This window comes from Amphiura filiformis, chromosome 12 (genome assembly GCF_039555335.1).
Source record: "Amphiura filiformis chromosome 12, Afil_fr2py, whole genome shotgun sequence".
NCBI classification, from domain to species: Eukaryota; Metazoa; Echinodermata; class Ophiuroidea; order Amphilepidida; family Amphiuridae; genus Amphiura; species Amphiura filiformis.
In genome coordinates, this window is record NC_092639.1 from 10,015,253 (window position 1) to 10,035,217 (window position 19,965).

General features: G+C 37.8%; 1 protein-coding gene across 1 annotated transcript in view; it reads left to right on the forward strand.

Moving 5' to 3' along the window:
- Positions 1–19,965, forward strand: part of LOC140165765 (tyrosine-protein phosphatase 10D-like) — a 102,339-nt gene that overhangs the window by 35,850 nt on the left and 46,524 nt on the right. The window contains 8 exon segments of the mRNA XM_072189087.1: positions 1,193–1,459; positions 5,477–5,746; positions 6,598–6,864; positions 12,322–12,588; positions 13,745–14,029; positions 14,831–15,103; positions 15,889–16,152; positions 16,969–17,247. Of these exon segments, the coding sequence (XP_072045188.1) occupies positions 1,193–1,459; positions 5,477–5,746; positions 6,598–6,864; positions 12,322–12,588; positions 13,745–14,029; positions 14,831–15,103; positions 15,889–16,152; positions 16,969–17,247 (2,172 nt within the window).

A 19,965-nucleotide genomic window follows, 5' to 3' on the forward strand; every position in this document is an offset into this window, starting at 1 on the left:
AATGGCACCAGTTTGTTGAATGGATGGACATCTTGCAGGGTTACAAAATTTATTTCCAGCTGGAAGATAAGCCAATTTTCCTCTGAATCCCAAAATTTCCAAGGACTGAGCTTCCTGGATTCTGTATATTTTCCAGACCTGATGATGTCTTGTTTATATAATGCATGTGTTATATTATTTCCACCATTAAAGCATACTTCTTGTCATGCATGAAACCATTCTATTTTTAGTGTACACTGCATCACTACAAGTGGCTTTATAATATTTGTTTGGATATAAGTTATTGATTGAGGAGGGTTTGAAAAATAATGTAAAATAATAGAAATAAAAAATGTGTGAGAGAGATTCATACTTACTGATCAATGATACGTTTTTATTATGATTTGATCAATTTTGACAATTTGATTTGAAATTAATGAAAAATTGTCACCCCCCCAAAAAAACCAATTGATTTCCTATTAAAGCCACAATGTGTGATTTGCTTCACAGCGACACCCTGAATTTTACTCAGATTTCTACTTTTTGCATAATTATAATGCCTAGTGGTATACTAAAATATCATGTAAAAGACTAAGCCTGAAGTGCTTTAATAACAGTAAAATTTAACTTTTTGTATTAAAACCGGGTCAACCCGGTTTTATTCAGAGTTCAACGATCGAGTACTTGCTAACATGTACCATGGATGTCAGCTTGTACGTATACACACGTCGAGCGCGATTCTCTGTGCAGTTACATGTAATACGATCGGCGAGCGTAGTACACGCATTGTAGGCGTTGGAATGAATCCAAATTTTCTTCGTTATACCTCATTTGTTTGGCTCGAAATTAAAAGGGTTAATGTGATCAGTGAAAACAAACATTTAAATGTGAATCTATTCTTTTTGCAAATCACACATTATTGCTTTAAGTTTTATGTTAAAGTAACCAAATTTATAATTGGCCAGTAGAGATAAATGTCTTTGATACTTGTATGTTCTCAACTTCTCATATATCGTGAAAAAATCTGAAGTTATTCTTTGTATCTAATTTTCCAACATAGTAGTATTAGTAATAAGCAGGCAGATTGAACTGATACACACACATATCAAAGCTTGATTAAAATGTCAAATATTTTACGCCTCAACTAAAACAAACAAAATTCTTTAAATAAAGGTCACTCTAAACTCCTAATGTATTTGCTCATCTTTTGCAGAACTTAATCATCCTGAAATCATAAGCCTATCAAGCACAAATGACACTATTATCATCACATGGCTGGACCCGCCCGATTACGTTGAAAGCTACAGAACACTGCTAACTGGTCAGAATGTGGACACAACACCAAGGGAGGTGTTGGAACCAGGAACCTCTGTGGGCACTACTACAGACAACCTGACTGCTGGGGAGACGTATAGTATTGTGGTTACCGCTGTCAGTGGGACAGAGTCTGCTGATAGTTTCGCAGTACTTATGACTACAGGTTTGTAAGCCATCATAAATAAGTATCATTTATTAATTATTATTTTTATTAGGCCTCATGTGACACGATCTGGTCCATGGGGCCAAAAAAGGCATTTAAAGCAATTTAGTTACTACAATCATTACCTTCTACAAACATCAGGCTATCGTATACTGAAAACACCGAAGGTCTAGCATTCTTGGTTCTAAAGTTCTGAAGTTTTGTGACGTCTATTTTCGTATGTATTTTATTGTTTCTTACCTCCATATTTTTGTGTTTATCTCAATTTCAAATTTTCCGCCTTTGGCCCCCATGGACCAGATTGTGTCACATATGTTATGCGATGGGTACCGTCCCAAGGACCTGGGAAAGGGCTTGCTATAGATGGATATGTCTTCAGAAAAACGATTAGCTTTCAAGTTTTTACTCTTCTTGAAACATAGTTAAAACATACCAGGTATAAAATTACAAGTGCACACCTACCCTCTTACGCCCTAACAATTATACACATTAGGCATGATCACACGGGAGCTTACCTCTGTGTTACCGTAACACGGAGGTAGTGCAAGGTCATGACTTAACACGGATACTTGTCCACACGGTCCTTCCTCGTGGTCTTTAACTCTAAGCACTACGTGTTAGCTGCAGAGCTCGGTCTTTGCTTCGTGGTAAATATAGGAATTTCCTGGAGGTTATAGGGCCGTTTGCTATACTGCAAGTACACTGTGGAAGCCGATGTTTCTTAGTTTCAAGGCAATTATATCCTACACGTGTTTTTTAGCTGTTATTTTCTTCTCCACTCAATTTCTTTGTCTTTCAAGACACTTATAAGCTCTTCTGTTTCTTCTTCTTTTGACCAGTTTAATGTTTTGTTTTGTCCCTTTTGTGGTGCTTCTTTCATCATGTTCATTCTCGGTGAGAAACGGAGAAAAATTATTGTGAATTTGTTGCTAAAGAAATTTAAAATAGGGGGCCTACTGCGAAATTGTAAGTGTTGTATCCATAAGGTCAAGCTTACCCCGGAATCTTGTTCATACGGGCGCTAACATGGAACGATCGCTTCGTGTTAGCGCGCTACCACAGAGATTTCTCTGTGGTAAATCTTCCTTGTTAAGCTTCGAGTTAGTTAACATGATACTTGTTCAGACGGTCGCTAACACGAAGCTACCTCAGAGGTAGCTTCGTGTTAGCTTAACACGAACTTACCCCTAAGCCCGTCTGAACACGGCTATTGTACATAAACACCCATCCCCATGCCCCACCCTTCAAACCCTTGCCCAATAGCAAAAATACAAGGACGTTAACACAGTGACAATCATCTGCAGCCGGCTAATTTAGTCGGCAACCATTGCATTGCTTTAACGATGCTGTAATTACAAAGTTTTTACAAATTGAGCCTCCTCCCAAGATAGTGTAAGTTGCTGCTTGCTTTAAATGTCCTTTAAATGTCAATGCTGTTTCATGATGTAATTTTCACATGCACAAAATGTGGTATTTTCATCATTGTAAATGACAGCGAGGTTGATATATGACAGCTGAGATGCTAGAATACATTGAACAAGATTTGAAGTGTGACACCATGTCAGGTGACTGACAGTCTTGTCTTGTCTTCAATGCTAGTATATAATATGTGACACGATCTGGTCCATGGAGGCCAAAGGCAGCAAATTCAAAATTGAGATCAGTCCCCCCCCAAAAAAAAATTGTTGTGTTACCCCCAAGTGACCGACCCTAAATCCTGAAAAATTAGGGTCACCTTTTTTTTTTTGAATGACAATTTTTACAGATATGTTCAATAATCAATGTTTTCACTTCAAATTAATATTTGATTCAAAGACTAGTCTTAAATTGATTTTCTAGCAAGTATCTAGAAGTCAAAATTGACAAATGTCCCTAATGGAAGAAGCATTATTTAATATTTAGTGGGGATTTTTAAAAACTAAAGGTTTGAAAAAAAAAAGATAATCGACCAACCGACCCAACTTTTCCATTTTTCCCACTTGAGGGCAACATAACAATTTTTTTGGCCTAAAGGCAAAAATATGGATTAAAAGACAATAAAATATATAGACATCACAAAACTTCATAACTTTAGAACCATGTATGCTAAACCTTTGGTGTTTTCAGTATATGATGATAGCCTAATGTTTGTATAAGGTAATAATTATAGCATGGAAATAGTAGATCTACTATTTCCATGGTAACCAAATTTTCAAAAGTGCCTCCTTGCCTTGCCTCCATGGAGCAGATCATGACACATATAGAGACATTCTCAGGAGATGGTTTGTTATGTCTAGTTAATGGTTTCTAATGTCAAAGGAAATTTCTTGTGAAGTCCGATCAGGTCACACCAAAATAAGGTTGATTGTTCGGCTTTCTGTATTTCACTCTTAATGGTACTCAAGGATTTGTTTCTACTATGTGGAAGTGACACACTTGCAGTAATGACCTTAAATCTGAAGGCAGGACTAGTACTGGTTCCAGCCATGAGGGTAGTGTGCCCCCTCGAACGCGCAGTGAGGCTAGGACTTGTTGGTTTTGTAATGTAAGAGAAGGCCTAGACAGTCCCCTCCGCACTGAGCAGGGGCTAGGCAGTACAAATTTGTCTGTGATATGTGTTGTTGATTCAAGTTTTACTATTTAGGTTTCTCTTGCAGATTATCAAAACTGATTAAAGGCCAGACTTATCAGTATAATTTGTCTGTTTTGGCAGCATTTACACATTTTTCAGAAAAGCAGAATCTTACAGAGAATCTGCCAAAGAAATAAAAACATTCAAAAATATTGTGAGAGAATAGACCTGGGTGAACTGGTTATTTGAATTTGATGCAATTAGATAACTGCTATGGTGAATTTTAGCAGACTGGTTTGTTATATGTTCAGGTTGTGCTTTCTTTTGTCAAAAGAAATTTCTTGTGAAGTTTAAACAGGTCATGCCCAAATGAGGTTGAATTGTTCAGCTTTCTGCATGTCACATTTTGGGTACTAAACCTCTTTGTTTTGCTTTGTGGAAGTGACACACAGCAATATAAGGCCAAGTAAAATATATAACATGTAAATCATCCCGCCCGCACCAATGTTTGGAGATTTTCAAATATTCGTGTTATTTTTCCTATTTGCTTCCTTACTTATTTCTAAAATTGTTGTGATGAAAAGACATGTTAAGAAGTTCTTGATTATCATTTATAAACATATTGCAAACACTTTGTTCAAGATAGGATAGGGCTTTGGGGAAATAACAAAAATATAAGGGGGCCTCCCTGATTTTATGATGTGTTGACAAACACTTTGCGATTTCAATTTTACACAGAATTGAATGGAAAAAAAAACCAAATGATATAAAGACAGTAAAGACCTCCCTCACCGATTTGTGAAAAAGTCCTGATGATATACATGTTATTTTTTTACCTGGCCTAACCTTGAATGTGAAGAAATGATAAAATTGTCTGTGATTGAATTGTGTATGTTGTTGATACAGGTTTTGTTAAAGGTTTTGCTTGAGCAGTATGATATTATTAAAACTGACTCAAGGTTAGTGCTCAGTGCAATAGTCTGTTTTGACAGCGTATTGACATTTCGTGGTGAAGTAAAATGTTTATATTACATGGCTGAGTGTATGTTAAAGGCAGGCGGCGAGTGGCATGATAGAGCCGGCAACTTGTGAAACCGCCCGGCCATATGGCATTTTCCATATACTCGGTTAGTTTTGTGGGTGCATTATCGAACCCCAACGGTTTTAGCTTGTATTTATATTATTTATTAACATAGGCCTATTTGTTTATGATATTTCAAGCGTTTTAAAATGTCAAAATAATCCCATTCAATTACACGGTTGACGATGAAAATTTACTGAATTTAGAGGATGCATGGCGACCACCACCTGGTGAAACATATTACCTTACAGCGATTGCTTGATTGATCGATCAATCAATCGATCATTTGATGGATTAATTGTTAAGTTTATTAATTGATTTATGGTTTTATTGTTTGCTTGATTGATTGATTGATCTTGCAAATAATGCTATTCTAATGTTTCAGTGCCAAATCCACCAACCAATCTCATCCTCATCTCAACTCATACGTCCATCAATGTCACATGGAGCTCACCAGCAACTGACCATGTTAACCAATACATCATCAATTACCGCGGAATGAATGTAGACACCACACCAAGAAATGTGACGGTCATCGCACCTACAGCGACAGTTATAATAGACAGTCTACAGTCAGGAGACACGTATGTGGTTATGGTAACCGCTGTAAGTGGAATGGAAAGGGCTTTCAGTCGGGAAGCCAAAAGGACTACTAGTAAGTCAATATTTATAGGTCTCCCCATAAGTAGTATTATGAAAATCTGAAAGATTGTGAGGCTAAATTAAGCCACTTTATCAAATGAATTGTAATTTTAAGACATTTTGTTAATGTGATCAATCATACAGGTGATCAGTGTTATATGTGGTATGATCAAGCTAAATCAGTCAGAACTCAGAAACATTAAATTTGCAGTTTCTTATAGGATAGTAAAAAGCATTTACAAAGCTGCATTTGACAGAAAACCCCATTGAAATTGAACAACCACTTCTAAAGATATGAGCAGTTAAAGAGTTTCCAAAACAAGAGGAAACAAAAGGAAATATTGCCTTTGTTTGGCATTATTTCCGAGTTCCGACTGATTTTGCTTGATTGCATCACATATATAAAAATTTAAATCTGTTCTAAAAGACTTCATGCTACCAATGTATTTTGCTTGGTTATATATTTTCACAGATAAGCTTCTTGTTTCTTCTATCCCTTAGTGTTCAAGAAATTTATTTTGCTCATGATTTGATATGTTTGCCAAAATAAAAACTCCAAACAGCAGCAACAAAGAACACAAATCTGCGTATATCATATCTATGTGATATTCATCCCAATTGATGATCTTGGTGAATAACCACTTGCTGCTTATCCATCAATTATCCTGTGCCATATCTGTTATAAGTGGGCCCTAGAAGATTTAGAATTGTTGTAATTTAAAGTGAATAATTCAAGTTTCAACATTGATAAAGTTTGTGAAATAGTTTACATGTTATAAATTGTTTTGTTTGTGTTGTATTTTTATTTCCTTTACACGTCTACGTCTGCGTCTGTACCTTCGACAAAATCTCTCCCTCTTCCAGAATTAGACAAACCCACAGTGACATTAGCGTCCATAACTACGACCACTTTGACGATATTTTGGACCCTTCATACAAGCTTTGTAGAAACATTACTGGTAGACTATCAGGGTCAAAACATTGACATAGAGTCACAAAACATGACTGTGTCAGGCCAAATTAATATTGTAGTTTTGAGAGAACTTACTCCAGGGGAAACATACAACCTTACGGCGACTGCAATAAGCGGATCGGAGAGCACAGCCGGTGATGAGATAATTGTGACGACGCGTGAGTTAATCATAGTAGTTAAAGAGGAATTATGTAACAACCCATATAACCCCATACATTGGTGCAAGCTTTAATAAACCAAAATTTCACTTTAAGTCACAGCAAAGTTTTGAAACCATCCAATCACAAGCAAATGATTCTGTTATTGTTTCACTGAAAAAAATCCATCCATACACTTTCATCAAATACTGCTTCCCTCTTTTCAAACCCATCATCACATTTGACACAATGTGTACCTGACCATCCTATACCTCACATACATACAGCAAACATCTCTCTTTTGTTTCTCTGAAAAAATCCATCCACACCACTTTCTCCAAATACTGCTTTCCTCTTTTCAAAACATCTTCACATGTGATACAATGTGTACCTGACTATCCTTTACCTCACATACATTCTTGATTCACATTACCCCTTCCACCACTTGCAAACAAGCTGGCACCCCATACAGTTAGAGAATAAACAATAGACATTTTTGTTTTTACCTCTACCGTGTGATGGATGACAGGCAGGTCCAATATTTTGAGTAGTGGATGCCGGCATCAACTACGATAAAAATATTGGACCTGCCTGTCGCCTTTCATAGGTAGAGGATAGTAAAACAAAAAATTCCTATCATTACTCTCATTCTTAGTCAGTTAATTATTATTTTAATAAACTCCCCTTGTTATAAAATGAACGAACCTTGTTTACAACTTCACATATTCTGTTGCGAGTACTGCTAGTCTAAGCATACAACGTGATACATACGTGAACCTCTACATGCGTGTTACGCGTTATCAACACCCATGATGGCGTGGGGTCATCTACGGCCTAATAGACAGCACCCAAAATCATGCGGTTGTCCAATCAGATTTTGTGTCTATGAACTCCCACTGACTAAGAATAGGTTTTATACTACACAGAACAACACATATCCATCCCGTAAAAAGATGTTACCATTATGTGAACCCTTGAGTTAGCCCTCCCCATAGGTGTAGATCCCGGGGACGTAGGGTGATAAATCCCACAATATTTGACATCCATGCTGTCCCCAATGTTACACAAATGTGTGTTTTTGACCAAATTAACCCCATCTTTGACCATTTTAACTTTAAAAAGTGCATATTTTCACACACATTTGTTTCATTTTAACGTCTTAATTGACTTTTTTAGCTTTAAAATGGCAAATATCTGTGCGCTTCAAGGGTATTTGTTCCAGGAAATAAAAATATTCTGCAAGCGAATGATGCTCTATATATTCACATATTAAAACAAACGTCCATCCCCTAATGTCAAAAAGAAATCTACGCCACTGACCCTCCCTAACTGTATCCTGTTTTACATAAATATATGATGCAATAACCAGGTAAAAGGTGGCACTTACGAAATAATATACTGTACAATTCCATCTACAAGCATATGCCTCTAAACAAGTTTTTGTATATTGATGAAATAGCTGGTAGGCAAACACCCTCCATAAAAACATTATTTTTGGAGTTTGAACAACTATAATTACTAATACAGGCAACTTCAAACATGAACTATTATAAGAATAATCTATTGTAAATTCTTTGTGAGAGTGTCTGCCTTTCATCTCTTTCGTCAAAAAACCCCCTAGAGCCATATATGCTTGTAGATGGAATTCTACATAGCAACCAAATTTTCATAATTGTCTCCTTTGTCGTGGTTGCATCAGATATGTCACATATGAAGCTTATGTTTGTGCGTTTGTGTGTCCTCATGTTATTGGTTTGCTTATTTTTCATAATTTGTTTTATAATTGATGCTTATTGCAAATTCTAAATTTGCATCCATTTGGTAAAAGGTACTTGTTTTCTTACATTGGTTCTTATTTAGAGCTGTTTACTTTGGTTTATGATTATGAATTAAGAGCTGGGCCTGGTTCGCAAAACGTGGTTGTAAACTTACGACAGTTGTATGTCATGCATGAATAGACCATCAATCTTATTTTGATACTTACATCGATCATGGATGTGGTATGTCCAATGCATAGGACAAACAACCGTTGTAAGTTTACGCCTGAAATTTGCGAACCAGGCCCTGGTCTCTACAAGTTGTATGCTGAGAGCTGGTTTCTATTTTTTATCCATTTGAAAAAGGCTTTCAACTTTGTTTTTATACCTTTTATGTTATTACCCCATTTTCCCTCTTTTTACTTTTATTCATTGCTAGTGTGACAGAGTTGTATCCTTTTTTGATCCATCCTCTGGTTTCCTGCTGGTCAGTTGCAACAGATTTTCCCCAATTTTATGATTTGGTGCTTGTGCCTTTAGTTTAATCATTTCACTATACCTATACAGGGATGTAAAAGTCATTTGGGCCTGCAGTGGAAAAAGAAACTGGTGGCCAAATTATATTGCTCAGGGGTAAATTCAAATAGAGTGTGATATCATGTCCAATTTGTATGCAATTTCATTTTGCTTTGTCTATATGGACCACAGAATTAAAACCAGAGAACCAGGACCCCCTATACGGCCACATGCAACAGCACGATCAGTTATGGGGAAAAATTGGGGAGTATTCGGGTCTATGCCAATGGTACGTGGAAACAAACACTATAATCACGCTCTAATATGGTACATTGCGTCGCTCCTTTGACATAGTCAGTGCATTGTGCCATATGAAGCGATGATCGCACACAAGCACCGTTTGGAAGTTTTGGGTGCATTTCAAGCAAAACACAAAGACCCCCAATTTTTGCCAAATGTGTGTATCAAGATGGCGGTCGAGTACTGTGGTTTAAATTCTGTGAAATGGAGACAATTATATGACTTTGCATCCTTGTATAAATAGATACACTTCTTCCTTATAACATTCATATTATTATTATGTCAATATTCTTATTATTCGGTTTGTTTCACTTAATTTTCTGTTTGCACATATCATGATATTATTGATATCAATTTAATGCAGTAATGAGAATTTTAATTTGCGAATCAGAATCAAAGTATATAGTTCACTATTCTTATTCGAGGACCAATTGGCATGGTCCATTTGGCTTTCTTTAAGTTCTGGTGTCCGTGTGTGATACATGCACGATCAAAGGTGGTGTATATATAATCACCTCACGCCGCATCGCCTTTGCTCGCATGTGTATCACACACAGAGAACTACTGCCTCAAGGAAGCTAAGTGGAACATAGTTAAAGTTTGCTAATCTGAAACAAGGTTTGCTAGTCTGAAAATAAGTTTCTCTAGTCTGAAAAAAAGTTCACTAGTTGGAATAATTAACAGGTTCACTAGTCTGAAAGTTAGGGTTAGGGTACTAGCAAACTTTCAGACTAATGATCATCAGGACTAGCGGACCTTGGGATTAGCGGAGCTTAGGATTAGCGGACCTTAGGATTAGCAGACCTTAGGATTAGTTAGCAGAGGTAGGCTTCCTATTCAACCAAATTTGCAATCTTAGAGAAGTTTGAACAGTCAGCTTTGAGGATGTGCCCAACATAGTATTTTGTCTTGCTTAAAGGCCAGAATATAGTTAGACATTTTATGTGTGTTTTGTCGCTGCGAATAACTCAGAAATTGTGCCGCAGCATTTTCCGCAGTGGCATAAGTTTGCTGAGGTGGTTCCTGCTGACTGAAAATGCACTGTCTGTCGCCGTTGAAAAACTCACAAAAAATTGTCAGACTATTTATTATATTAGCCGTACAAAGTAGTGGGATTTGGATACTTTTTTGTTTGAATCCAGAATTTGTGGATTTGTGCATTAGACACAGTTATTAAAGTGAAATGTCTGAAAAAGCAGACTGGATTAATATATTGTTACTTTACAGGTATTTTTTAATCTCCATGAAAAGATGAAAATCATTCAAACATTTGACTATATATTTCCAGAATTGATACCATAGCTCACAGACCAATCATTTGCACAGCCGAGTCCCATCGCATGGATCGGAGCATTTTTCTTTTGTATTTTCACATTCAGGAGGCAATCAAACAAAACTGGTTGGATGTTCAACCATTTTCAGTATTTACTGCTTTTAGTTTAAACACTAATACATTTTGCTGTAAAATGCATCAAAATTGAAATCATAGTTTTTGAGATATGAAGAGTTATGGTATCCCTGCATGCATTGGGTTTGGCCGATCTCATCAGAATCAATTATCATGACATCCAACTCATTTTGTTTGATTGCATCACCTGTTGGGCCTGCTTAATCATAGGGATGTTTAAGATTGAATGATACCTTTTAACAATGGGTTATTCCATTTAAAATCCACACTACCCCAGTATCTTCTACGGGGGAATATGAATTTCAAATGGAATGAACACATTAGGCAGCTCCAATTGAATTTCATACACCCTCTGAAAAAGATTCAACCTGAATCATCCACAGAGGGAGGATGAGTTTCAAATGGAGCTGCTAATGTGTTTATTATGCCTTCACCGGAGGTTGTTTGTCCGTCCGTCCATCTGTCCGTCCGAGCTTACGAGTGTAATTTCTCGGAACTGGTAAGGCGTATAGTGATGCAATTTAGTGGAGGGGTGGCAATTGGGGGTCTCCAAATTTTAGCAGGGTTTCGTCGCAAAATATGGTAATTAAGTACCTAATTTGCATAATTTATGCATATCAAGCAGAAATAACCTTGTGCACAGATTATCTGGAGTTACAGTGATGAAACTAGGCGGAGAGTAGCACAGCTAGAGGTTCTTGACCTGATTTGATTTTCAGTGCAAAATATGCGTAATCGCAAGGTCATGTGAGGTCATTTGGGGTCATCCGGGGGTCAAATCGCCATATATTGTTGCAGGTTCATAATATTTGGTGGGAAAGACCACTGTAGGAAGACAAAAATGTCAAGGTCATTTTGGGGTCATCCGAGGTCAAATTGCCATAGATTGTTGCAGGTTCATGAAATTTGGTGGGAACGACCACCCTAGCGAGACAAAAAATGTCAAGGTCATTTTGTGGTCATTCGGGGTCATCCGGGGTCAAATTGCCATAGATTGTTGCAGGTTAATGAACTTTTGTGGGGAGGACCACTGAAACAAGGCAAAAATGTCAAGGTCATTATGAGGTCATTCGAGATCATCTGGGGTCAAATTGCCATAGACTGCTGCAGGTTCTTGAAATTTGGTGGGAACGGACACCTTAGTGAGGCAAATAATGTGAAGGTTCCTTTCAATTTAGCCGATTTATAAAGGTTTTGTGTCTCTGAAGCTCAAAATTGCAATTACAATGGGTTTTGTGACCATTTATTGATCGGTCCTTAAGTACCAGAAGTTTTGAAGTCAAGTGTTTTTCCGCCCAATTGGGTGATTTGCTTTTTTAGGAAGTTTAAAATTGGGCTACTTGTGACTCATTTACTGCGGCTTGGAGAGCTAATGTGCCGCGCAACACTGCAACTACTACTAATGTTGCAAGAGATCCTAAACCTCCACATCCACATATTTCTTGATCTATATAGCTACCAATATGCTAATACACTCTTTATTCACTGTATCTTCAGAACTGAATGACCCAACCATAACAGAAGTGACGGCAACAAACTCCACCCTGATGATCACCTGGACATCGCCACCATCGGACTATGTTGAATCATACCGTGTCGATTATACCAGCAATAGCGGGGATATGCAAGGGTTTGAGGTCACTACTTTTGATATCAGGGAACTTGTTCTTGGTGGTTTCACCCCAGGAAGAATGTATGCTCTTACTGTGACAGCTGTGAGTGCAATTGAGAGTGCTGTCAGCCAGCCCAGAATTGTGACATTGTGTAAGTTGAGCATTATATAACTGAATACTGTATGTTCTCTTATAGATGCCCCCTCAAAACACACCCACCAATTTTTTCAACCAAAATGTAAAAAAAATTCTGAAATTTCCACGCTATCTTATGTAAGGAAGCTTCCTTGACGTAAGTGGAATTTTAGGCACAACCTAAAAGTGCCCTCCCATAAAATTCACACCAGCAAATAAGGGCTCGGAACCTTAATTCTTGTTTGAATTTCAGATTTAGCTATGTTACATTTGGCAAAACATGATAATATTTTTTAAATTCCAAAAAATTAGTGCTGTATTTTTCTGGAATAGGGGAGTAGTTCCATGTCAGTCCCACTCCTTGTGACATGAGCACTGATGTTATATAGGCCGATATGATTATGGAATTAGCTGTGAATATGTTTTCCTACATTATTGCTATTACAGGAATTACGGTAATAGAATACTTTATATCATTGGAAAATTATGTCATAATGAAGCTTGCATAAGCCTGCTTGTCAGAAAATTCATAGCCTCATTAATAATAAGCAGCATTATTAATAAAAAGTAATGGATGACTGCTATCATATGTGTATTATAAAACAGAATCAGTTTCAAATGAATTATGTCATATATCAATATAAAAAGTGATTGTGTATGCTCAGTATAAAAGAAACTGACAGCCTTTCCCAAATGCAATTATAATCAGACTGTCCCTTAGGTCATGTTGTCAGTCTTAATTAAAAAGCGCACCCCCAGTGTAAGAGAATTTGATTGAAATCTAATTGCGCCAATTCCAACTTGTTTCAATCATTAAAGGTGAAGAGTTCATCACGACAACTTGGCTGTAAAGTTGACTTATTGGGCTATTCCATTTAAAATCCACACTACCCCTGTGGAAGATTTAGCTAAAGTCTTCCACAGGGGGAGTATGAGTTTCAAATAGAATAGACAGTTGGGTAACTTCCATTTGAAATACTCACTGCAGTTGTGGAAGATATAGGTAAAGCCATTATGCAGGGGGAGTGTGGGTTTTGAAATGGTTAATTCTGACCAATTACATTTGAAAAACATACTCCCCCTGTGGAAGATATTTCCAAAATGTTCCACAGGTGTAGTGTGGATTTCAACTGGAATAGCACATTAATCATAGCTCTTCTGATTACTTCCAGTTCCAAACAAACCAATCATCACATCAACCGTCAGTCTCAGCACAAGCATCATTGGTATTAGTTGGCAGTCTCCGCCACAGGATATCGTCAGTTCCTATGTGCTGCACTACACAGGGCAGAATGTTGATACAATCAGGAGAGAGATGGCGTTACCCGCAACAACCACAAGTTACAATGTGACTGGATTGACACCGGGAGAGACTTACAGTATGTCTGTGACAGCAGTGACGGTAGGACCACTAGAGGATAGGAGAGCAGAGAGTATGGCAAGCTGGGAAACTACTGGTAATAAAATTGTTGTGTTCAGTTCCTTTATTTTGATCAGTTCATGGTTTTGTGAAATTAATTTTGCCCATTTTATTAATTAGTTTGTCTTATTTAGAGTACCACAAGACTGTTGTACTTGTAACCATAAAGAGACCAAAGAATTTATATTTTGCACATTCAGTTCATCAAAATTGTCCTACTGTACCTTATTGCGGGAAATTTTCAGGGGGTTTAATTTTCGCGCTTTTCGCAGTCGAACAACCAGACGCAAATTTTTAACCCCACGAAAATATTTATTACACGCAGTACTTTATATTGTGAATATATTTGGAAACGTAAATTAAACACCCACAAAACTATCCAGAATCATGAAAAATTAACCCAGCAAAAATACCCCACTTTACAGTATTTATGATATACATGGAGGAACAAAAATTAAATACATGAAAAAATTATTTTTTCGGTCTCCAGCTTTCACATAAAATCATAGTAATTAACTGAAATATTAATGATTTGCTGTACAATTCTGTGATAAATTTTGGGCTAGAGTAGAGTCAGGATTTGAAAAATGTCAATAGCCGGGGAATGAGAAGATGAAATTGACTGATTTTTCATGATTCTTCCAGGTGCATTGGATTTAGTCTCCTATCCACTCCTCCTGCATTCGCCACTGTATAAGATGCAAGTGCTTGATCACTTTGTTATTATCTTCTTTATTTGCAAAAATATGTGTATTTTCCTTAAAAGTTTTGCCTTCCCCCATTGAATTATTTTGTATTTTCCCCGTTATGATAATTCATCTTCTTATTCCCCATGTAGCTCTCAACTCTCCGTCCATCAACGTCATAACCAGCACGTCAACAACTATGTCAATAATGTGGTCGTCTTTGGCACAAGATTTTGTACAATTCTACACCGTCCGTATCGTGGATAGACACGTCAATGCTACACAACCCAGTGATACCGTCATTGTCGGATCATTCCAGAGAGTTACAGTACCAGATTTGATGCCCGGGCATACCTACGATGTAACAGTCATTGCCAACTCCAGCTATGTGCATGCAGCGAGTGCCAGCAGGGAAGAGACATTAGGTATGGATAGTATGACGCTATGGAGAGATTGTGATTTTCTATGCTAATGCTAACTTCAACGTGTATTCTAGTTAAAGCAATTGAATGTCAATCACTCTTCTGTCACTAGTTTTCAGTTGATTTAAAGGAGTATTTTGTGATCCTAGCATCCTCTTTTTATGACATTTTTCAGTAGATATCCACGAAAAAGCTTATTCCAAAAATTTCAGTTGATTCCGAGTTTGCGTTTGCGAGTTATGCATGATTATGTTTATTACACTGCTCCATAGCCAACTATTGTAATTACGTTGTGTGTACCAGAACGTTTTCAAACTTGCGATGTTATTGCTAAGCGAATTATTTTGAATATAAACATTATGTAGCCAGAGGTTTCCAGTGGTATAAAAATCTCAACTTTTTTGAGAAAAGTGGGGCAATGAGGCTGTGAATTGGTATAAGAAATCACAGCCTATTGATTTGAGTATAGTCCCATTCCCAAGTATATAATTTGTTTAACTTGTAGTAAGCAAAAAATCATTCCCTTTTTTTTGTACATGTCCATAAAGTCACAACTTTGTTTGCATAAAGTCGCAAGAATGGTTATCGTCACTAAATATGCAAAACACACTTTGCGTTGGTTGTGCTCTGTCAAATTGTATGTATGCCATTCTTTATCAACCCATAATGTTATATACGAGTCTTATCTATTAATATTACGAGCTGATCATAGTTGTTTTCTTAAAACTATTAACATTTGTTCCCTGAAACATTAACCTTGTTGCTTATCCATCCCTCTTATTGTATAGATCCACAGAGTGTTCAACTGAGAGAAAAAGGTTCCACCAAGCACTCCATTACTGTGGAATGGGATCCTCCTCTAGGCGTGGTGGACTATTACACCATTGCTTGTTCTCATGGGACGCCCTCACTTGTCAGGATCAACTATACTATGGGCATCAGCATGGCATCATGTAATGGCTTGACCCAACCTGGGAATGACTACACCATCATTGTCATAAGTCACACAGGAGAGAAGATGAGTGACCAAGCAGTGAAAGTGATAACTGCATGTAAGTTAAATCAGTATCTATTAATGTTTGAAATCTACTGGACCTATGGCTATTACAGTTTAAATCCATATGCCTTCCACAGGAGGTGTATGGATTGGGCTATTTGAGTTGAAATCCACACTGTTCCCGTGGAAGATTTTGGAAATATCTTCCAAAGGGGGAGTATGTTTTTCAAATGTAATTGGTCAGGGTTAATCATTTTGAATCTCACACCCCCCCCCCTCTGTATTACGGCTCCATGTACATCTTCCACAACTGGAGTGGGTATTTCAAATGGAAGTTACCCAGTTGTCTATTCTATTTGAAACTCATACTCCCTCTGTGGAAGATGTTAGCTAAATCCTCCACAGGCGTAGTGTAGATTTAAAATGGAATAGCCCAAATTGAATAGCCCATTTTACATGAAGCAGCTATTTATCTTTCGTACACTCCTAGATAGTGAGGACCAATCAGAGCAAACGTTAGTAAAATACTAGCCGTGCATAAATATTGTATAATTGCACATGCGCGCAGCCCGCGTAGTACTCGCAGTACTTTCGGACACATTCATTTTTCTTGCTAGTCGTGTATGAAATAGGTTAATAAATGCATATCACTTGTTGCTTGACAAATTGTACAAAATGCACTTGTACTGAGATGTTGATGCATCTAATGCACTCCCCCCTTTGGGGCTCGTGTGTTGGACGCATCAACATCTCAGTACGTGTGCATTATTTTGTACAATTTCACTCCCGACAATTGATACGTGTTTATTAACCTATAATAAATTCACATAAGTTATCCTTGCATTAACACAACTGTATTTCGATATTCCAGTGCCAGAGGGTGTGAACCTCACAGAATCCTCATCGACTACCACCTCCGTACGAGCCATCTGGACCAGTCCATCAGGAGCAGCCGACGAGTTCATCATCAGTTGTGATCCTCCTGATGAAGCTACTCCGTCCCCATCTAGTATCCCATTTGTACCCAGTGCTATGGAGTATTCTGCTTCATGTATCAACCTGGCGGGACCAGGGAAGATATACACGATGACTGTTACTACTGTTAGCGGGTCTAAGATTAGTCGGTCATCGACCATTCAACTCACTGCATGTAAGTGTAGAATAGAAACTGATATTGAGAGTTTGGATATAAATCTAATACGGGAACTTACTTTTTGCAACTTTGCTATGTTGCGTCTGGAAATACCAAATTTCATCACACAACTGACCCACTGGATTAGTCACATGATTGATGGCTAGGTATCGTCTTGATGGCCTGGTCCCATGCATGAGATAAGTCAAAGTGGAGTCCCCCTCTCTTGTTTAGTGATGGTTGCTCAATATGCTTCCAAAGGGCTTCTTTAAAGGGACCATTGAAAGAAAATATTATTTGGTATCAAAATAAAGCCCATAAAATATAGAATCAATATCTAAAACAATTGAAGAACTAACTGTTTTAGAAATAAAAATACGATGAAAACAACGAACACGAATTACCCACTACCGACGCTACATCGCGCGTCATTTATCAAAAATAAAAAATTGGGCGCTTTCCGGATGACGTCATTGTGGTTACGCGTTTTGTGTTGTGTTGACATTTTTGCCGGGACAATTTGACAACAGCGATCGCGATCTAAATATCAGATGCAGCCACTTAGGCCTATATATTTAAAGGTCAAGTAAAAACAAAATACCAGTTGGTTGTTCACATGTTATCAAAAAAAGGAAGTGGAGGGCCTTTTTATTTATCATTTATTATTTTTTTACTTGCAAATCAATCATTTATGTATTATTCCCGGACATTATTGTAGTTGTGTAACTTGTAGAGGATGATGATAGGTTGAGGCTCTTGTTATTTGATGGTTCTCTGAGAGGATGATCAAAACAAAGCCTGTAAATTGAAATGCTTACTGGACAGAAGTAAATCTAATCAATTGACAATATTATTAACTTTTGAAACATTAATAAAAAAATGTTTTCCATTAAATAAAGAAAATAGCAAGAACATTTCAGACTCCCTCAATGGCAATACCCTGCAAAAGGAAGCGGGCGGGGACGATCAATTATTATTTTTTTTATCATCATCAAGCATGCCGCTTCTTATTTTACTTATTCATAAATTCAACCCCCGGTCAACATGATCAAGATATGATTCCGATAACTTTATGTAGGCCCTATATGACATGTATAAAACCATAAAATTAATTATGAGTAGGCCCTATGATATAGTGACGATGACGAAGGGAATATCGCTGAGATTTGCCGCAACACATAAATTGCAGATGATGTGCCAACGCGAGCACCTCTCTTGCCTAGCTGGGCCCCATGGGTATTATTATAGGCCTATGTTTGTTTCCGTAGGGCCTACCTTAAAATATTCAAGAGATGATTATTTTTCCCAAAACCTGACAATTGGTAAAAATGCATTTTCTTCCATAAGTTAACTAAACTTTCAAAAGTGCTTATTTTCATACCCCCAACATGCCAAAGTAGGCCCTACCGATTTTGCAAAATTATTCCCCTATACCATGTGTATATTATATACGGGACACTTGCCAATATTATTTGAGCCGTTGGCACTGCACGGGCAGTAGCTGAACGGCAGATGAAGAACATGACATGCAAGTTGTTCTTGAAATAAATTACGAGGAGCGCCTACAAACATACATAGGCCTTCAAAAAGCCTATGCTACAAAAATAAAAGTACAAACATCAAATGGGTAATATTATAGGCCTAGGCCTACACTTATTTTAATCCATGGATGGTTCGGCCCGTGGTAGGCCTAGGCTGTGCGAAATTGATGTCAGTCATTTCTAAAAACTAAATATCCAGCTGGGTGCGCTGTATTTTACGACATTTACCCAATCAACATAAACTTTGGAACTGTAGGCCTACCTTTGATAAAACGCTCGGACACTTTGCACTTTCAAGTTTCAGTGCGAGTTGAGATTGGATTAGGCATAAGCATTTCCATAATGCAAACTAAAGGCTGACAGTAATTTCACAGTAAATATTGTTCATTTGATTGTTTGGAGTGGCCTTTATATGTTCCTCTTGTGGTTCTTTATCTTCAAATTTGTTTCTCATTTTTCAAAGGCTTTTAAAAATAAATAAAAATAAACTTCGGCTTTTATATATGCCTATATAGCGCCTTTTCCCAGATCTCGGAGGGTTCAAAGCGCTGTAATTTCGCTGCCATGGTACTTACCACAGTCAGATCGCATCATCTAGGCTGGATGCTGCCGAACCCGGCGCAAACCTAGCCGCACTTTTATAGATTGTAACATCCACCAATTATCTTTGCAGCTCCCCAAATTTCATTGGGTGAAGGAAGTTCTTGATAACCACAACTAATCACCGATTTTTGAGAAACAGGAGGAAACTGGAGATCCTGGAGAAAACCTGCGAGAGCGAGCATGGAATCGGGATCCCGGGATCGCGTGGGATAAACCAAGTTCACATGAGTCCTTGGGCCGCGCGCCGGGCTTGAAGTTGAACCCGGGACCTCAGTGGTGCAAGGCGAGGGAACAACCGCGTCTCTACACGGAGCGACCGTTTAAAGAAATAAACAAACACACTTTAATCATTCGCAATTCAGCTTCCAAACTTCGGAGTCAGGATCGGCGTGCGCTTTAGGCCCGGCGGTTGTAAACCTAGGCCGCACGCCCGGGAGGTAGGCTATTAGGCTAGCACAGCTTTGACTTTGTCAATAATATGTAGGCCTAATACTTGTGTTTCCCCGTTGTTGGTCAATTTTGTAATTATATTTTATATATAGGCCTATAATAGTAGGCCTACTTTTCTAGTGTCCGTCTCATGGTCGGCATC